Raw genomic sequence first — 6000 nt, 5'->3', positions numbered from 1 at the left:
GCCGCGCAGGCTTCAACCTAAAGTTAACTGCATGACAGTGCACTCAAGCTTTTGTTTCTCTTTTTTTTAAGAGGCAATAGTGTGGCACTATCAAACGAACCCCACATCTTCACAATGCAACAGCTTGAGCATAAACCAAAACTATATAGCCTAAATTGAAAGGTGAAATTACTTATTAAAATTCACAAAAACAAGCCCCCCTCTTAGTGCAAGGTGCAACGGGTATAAACAAGGAGGCGTATTCATATAATGTGACCACTCCTCTCTGTCAGGCTGCTCTTCCGTGTTTACACACCCACAGAAAACAAGACACTAGCGGCCGTCGGACGAATGTTTACCGAGCAGGCATAGAGTGGTGGTGAGAAAAGTGACAGTCACACTGGAGGCTCGGTGTATGGTGAAGCACAGGTGATTTCAGCCTTCACCGTTGCATTTTACAGCGGAATGTTCACTCGAAGGGGGCATGGAGACGTCAAGAAATCTACACAGAAAGTTCTGGACCCAAAGAAGGATGTACTGACCAGGCTGAAACACCTGCGGTCACTGTTAGGTGAGCGAAATGTCACCGTGCTGTTGATGCTGCATCGCCGAGGCTTAGCTAGTCGTGCTAGCTAGCCGACAGCTAACGTCAAACAAGGCGTCAGGTTAGCTGGCTGGCTGTCACTACGGTTATTTATGCAAGCTACCTGACATTTAATTTCAACGGGCAGCAAAAACTACCGTCCTAATTTGAAGTGTTTGCAACCCACCACATGTTTTCATTGATTGTTTTACGTACAAATATCGGGCAAGTGGCACTGTGGTAAGGCATGAATGCTAGCTGATGTGAGCTAGCACCCCTTGCGGCTAACTAGCCAGCCAATGCTAACTGATGCTGCCTTGACAGGGCATCATTTAGAAGCAGATACCCACTACAACCTTTGTTGTCATTTTAGTCCAACGTCTCCCTTGTTGTTTTAAAAACGTAGTAAGTGCACCTGTGTGGCTTGACAATATAGCTTTCATCTAGCTGTTTTCATATCAAGCTAATGTGAAGTTACTCTATCCTAGAGATATTTATTTAGAAAATGTAATGTAAATAAAGCATATTGGTAATGTCCTATGTTTTTTTCATTAGACAAGGAAGTGCAGTAGGTTATGACAGTCATAAAACAGACTGTTTTGTGGCTGTTGTTCCAACCCTTTCATCCTTCACTATTATAATGGAAAGAGACATGAATGTGCTCTCTAGTGTTGACTTGTGCTGCCATCAGAGTTTTCTGTTACACATAATGGAGGCAATTTCCCCTCCACCCTCATGGTTTCATTCATTGATCAATGATCACGATGCTCTAAGAGTCCATGTAGAATATTACTATACCACTATGAGTCTCATTGCCAAATCCACTTTGTACGGCAAAACATGCAAGTAGAAGGCAGGAGACATGCTGAAGTCGTTTATGTCTATTATGTTTTGCTGAAATAAGTCAACATGACTCAAAATCAGCATTAACAAATCAGAGAGGTATATAGAACTCTAAAGCATAACAGTTGTCTTTTAGAAATAAATATGTTTATGTTTCATTGCATACTGAAGACTGTTACAAACAGCACCTTTATTGTACTGGAGACTAGCATTCGTATGTACACACACACTTCTGCTATTCTCATTGTACCACAGATCAAACTGGGTCAGGCAGGGTACTTTGGGAAAGTGTGGAGAGGAGAAAAAGTTGACTGGAGGGAATTGTGAGATATGGATTCTGTATAAGCGCAACCCACTGTATGTATGAAGTGCTTTCTATCCATTGTAGGTCAGGTATTGTACCGTAGAGTTTCTATCTCGTAAGGTTTGACGTCTAGGTAATGCAATTTAATATGTATACTTATAAACCTATTATATATTTGTACTTACACTATAATGGAGAAATAATACTCTGTAACTATTAAAACTTAATTTTTTTATAATATGTTTTGATGTGTACTAAAATATTAAATAATAGCATGGTTTAAAAATTAATTGGCATAACTTGATTCCTTACCCTTTTTAGGAGCCAATTAACACTGTGGGTATGTTTTTGGTTAGAGGTTCCGCCGGATATTTCTCACTGATTGATTTTGATAAGACTACGTTTTTAATTCATCTTCAAAGTGTGAAAGTGAAGTTGGGTTTGCAGAGGAAGTCTGCGGAAACTAAGAATCACTCTTGCAATAAGGTACCTTTTTAGATGTTTAGGGGTTCAACTATTAGTCTTGACTGGTGCATGCTTGCACTAGACCAGCATGCACCAGTCATAGTGTTATATTTGCTGTTTATTGATTTTCCTGCACAGTGGCAGAGCTGTGAGAGCCAGTATACAACTTTTTGAAGTTGATAGAGAGATCTCTTTACTATCATCACACCTTCAAGGTCAAGACTAGTACAACCAAAGTAGAGGTCAATACTGAGCGTGACATCGCCTCTGTGTTTTTCTTTCCCTCATGTGCAGTTAAAGATAAGGCGGGTCTGTTTATCCAGTAGCTGATAGAAGGGCCAACGTGTTAATGTCACCCTGCCTCCCTGATTTCACGTGCTTTCAGCTAAGGAAGGACTTCCTCCTGGTGCTGCTGCTTCCTGTGTGAACAGGAAACAGTGATGAGAGATGGGACTGCTGTGGAAGACACGACAGAGACTTGTGGAAATATAGCTGACTCCAATTAGTTGCTGGCAGTGTTTGGTATTTTTGGAAACCCTACTATTCCCATATATGTAGGAGAAGGATTTAATCCAGAGGAAAAGTAAAGCTGACAGTCAGGCTGACATCCCTCATATTATTATTACTAAATGGTAACAGCTATAGTGTGTTTCAGTAACAATAAACCAAGCCTTATTCACCTGCTACAGGCAGAAACATTTAGGGGCTCCGCAATTGTGCACACATATTAGTTCATAACTTTTTTGGCAGTTGACAGTCCAAATTCAGCATCCGTTAGGCAACACATTTGTTGTCAAATATTTTGAAAGTTATTTTCTTTGCCGTTTTGTAGTACTAGGAGCAGAAATGTGTTCGACCAGCTCGTGGAGACTAGTCATAGTGTCAGTGGTATTGGAGTTTAAAGGGCAATCCGTGGTCTGGGCTATTTTCAGAGCTGGCCTGTATTGGTTTTCTGCTCGCTGAGCAGATCGGTGGGATAGAGTGTGAAAGCTGCTGCATGTTAATTTGCCAGTCATGCCTGGCTGGATTTGGCTGAGGTTGTTAATTACAGCAGCGCAGCAAACCACCTGATCTCTCACTGCTGCTCTCAGCGGAGGAACAAACTGCTATTCCTCTGACTGTTTACTGTTCAAAGTCACTCTCAAGCTCAGTCCCACAACTCATTCTGTATTCGTTGTTGCATACGCCTACCCCAATTACCTGAAAAAAGCCTGAAGTGTATGGTCCAAACTAATTTAAACTCACTAATTTGATTGTAGACAGGAGGGTTTGACTGGGGGAATTCCCATTGGTTCGTGGACGAGATTTAACCTTTTTTCACTTGTTCCCTTTACAGAGCAGTCAGAGTGCCAGGTCAGTTTCTAGTCAGTGCTGCTGGAGCAAGTGGATTCAGTATGCCTTATTATCATGAGTGCACTGGCCCTCTGTTTGTAGGACAAATAACTTTGACCCCTGATCAACTGAATAGAACAAGCTATATCCTAAGGGGGTATTGTTTGTTCTCTGTTATTCTCTTCAACTGCTGTAAACAAACTCAGACCTGTTGTTGATCTGCATGGAAATAACAGTGCAAGTGTTGTCAGTGACAACAGTCAGGTGTGTTTGCCTTTTGTAGGTGTGTGAGTTTGTTGCCAAAGGTAATGTTTTCAAAAGAAGCGCTGCACTCGTTGTTTTTTAGATTGAATTAAATATAGTGTCATTACTCAGTGTGTTCTCCAAGTGTTGCTGAGGTCCGGGTGAACCAACAGCGCTGCTCATATAAAAAGAAATCACAAGGTGAAGCATCTGAGGAAACAATGAGCACAACACTGGCTCAAGCGCTCTCAACAAGTTCCTCTGTGTGGCTGAGGTAAAGGCTGAGATCACTCGACTTCTGATTCTCCCCTTTTGTAACACACTCGGGTTAGACTCGTGAACGACTTCAGCCTCTTAGCATCTTTTATCCAACACTTTGTAGGCATGATGTCGACACTTAAGTGTTACAACCACCAGAGTAAGCAATCACAAATGGCTTTTATTACCTTTTTTTCTCTTATTCCGTTACAGGCTATCAGATAACTGAAGTTTGGCTTCTAGTGTTCTTTTTCACAACACAAGTCAGGGCCTATAAAACGTTCTTTTAATTTAGACTCTTTTATGCCAAAGTTATTTACATAGAAATATATTCTGGTTATAACATACATCATTCAAAGTCGTATGATATTTCTTTCTTGAGTCGAGGGCAAGAAATATATAGTTTAGTGTATAATGTGTTGACACTGTCAATAGGTATAAAGGCCACGTTGTTGGCGATGAAGGCAGCAGAGAGGCCATTAACAGGTGTTTGTCTATCACCATAACAGTTTGTGCCATTATCGCCCAGGTGTTTAGCATCTTCTTAACTCGTTGTCTTACGAGATCTGTAGAGCTGCTTTGGATGGAGATTTGAAAAAGAAATGAGCAATCAGCCACAGAATCAGCTGTTGAATAATAGTGATGTAAGGTTGCACAATGTAAGCTTGTATTGTCATTTGTAAATAGCTTTATAGAAGTCTTTCCCTGACTACATTTACCACTGCTTCATTTTTCTTTTAATTGTTTCCAATGGCTTAAAATGAGTTGGAAGAAGAAAAAAAAAAGTGAACACAATACATTAGACACAAAGTTCCTAAATAGAAAGCCTACTTGCTCCTACCCAGCCTGAAATGAGACATTGGATACAAAGTGTGAGAAACTTGCCGTTTATAAAACGGTATAGTTTTCATCATTCACACCTACAGCTCATGAACCTTTTACAGATGGCACATTTTGCTGGTGTTTGTTGTTGGTGACTGCCAACAAAATAAATCTGCTGCTCAAAATGAAAGCCTCTGGTTCATATTTTGGCGTTTTATGAGAAAAGTATTGTAAATAGATAGTGGAACAGAGACCGCAGCTTGGTAAGTTGCCAGGCACCTCTGCTGTGTATTCTTGTCAGGAAACAGGTGTTATTCACTCCATCAAATTTTTCTTTAAAGTAGGATTTGATATTGTTTAAAAGTAGGTACAGTACATTTAGTTTTAGACTATTTAGCAGTTTTTATGACCTTTTTAGCTTACCTTTTTTTAATCGGATTAACACACCTGTTTAGATAACTGGTTCGGCAAGGTGTTTGGAACCAAAAGGCAACAATAACTGTTTATATTTCAATTCAATTCCTCTCCTCTCCTTTTATTATGCCTGCTAGTAGGGAAGCATATGTGAAGCTTCCTCTAAACTGGTGCCACTGTCAAGATAAGCATCATGCAGTATAAATAAAATCCATGGGCCATTACAATTGCAAACTATGCCATGGTAAAAACAAAGAAGAAGTTATAGCATACTATATTTCATTATTAGTGCTACCTCATTGTGTATCTGACTGGTGTTTCGTGAAAGCTGCAGCGTGTTCACTTTTCAAATCAAATGAGTAAAAGATCTGATTATTTAACACGTTTTGCAGGTGTGTCACTCTGAGTTATGGGTTCCTTTGGTATTTGTTATGAAAGCACGAAAGGTTTTGTTTATCATCAGTCTCCATCAAAAAGCACACTGTTATGTTCTGGAGCTTGCATGACTTAAATGTGAAGTATTTAAATGCCTCGTAGACATCCTCATTTCTACTTAATATGTATAAAGTAAACATTACCTATTAGACGTTAACTTATAAATAGTTGAAACAGTTTTTACCTAGTATTCTTTGGTTAAAGATGTATTTTCATGAAGCTACTAAGCACATGACTTATAAAAACATTGTGTTAACCCAAGGATGCTTTTGTCTTTCTAAAAAGCTTTAGAAGAGGTTTCTGTTTTCAGTCTGTGTTATAA

At 39.6% G+C, this 6000-nt stretch overlaps 1 protein-coding gene across 1 annotated transcript in view; it reads left to right on the top strand.

The window, feature by feature from the left end:
- Positions 1–261: 261 nt before the first annotated feature.
- ralgapa2 (Ral GTPase activating protein catalytic subunit alpha 2) overlaps positions 262–6000 on the top strand; it is an 84921-nt gene continuing 79182 nt past the window's right edge. The window contains exon 1 of the mRNA XM_079692831.1: positions 262–550. Within this exon, the coding sequence (XP_079548957.1) occupies positions 445–550 (106 nt within the window). The 5' untranslated portion in view covers positions 262–444. The remainder of the gene's footprint in view (positions 551–6000) is intronic.

The sequence above is a fragment of the Notothenia rossii genome (genome assembly GCF_949606895.1).
Source record: "Notothenia rossii genome assembly, chromosome: 7".
Lineage (NCBI taxonomy): Eukaryota > Metazoa > Chordata > Actinopteri > Perciformes > Nototheniidae > Notothenia > Notothenia rossii.
Note: the sequence above shows the minus strand (reverse complement) of the source record. Positions and strands in the feature narration are given on the sequence as shown.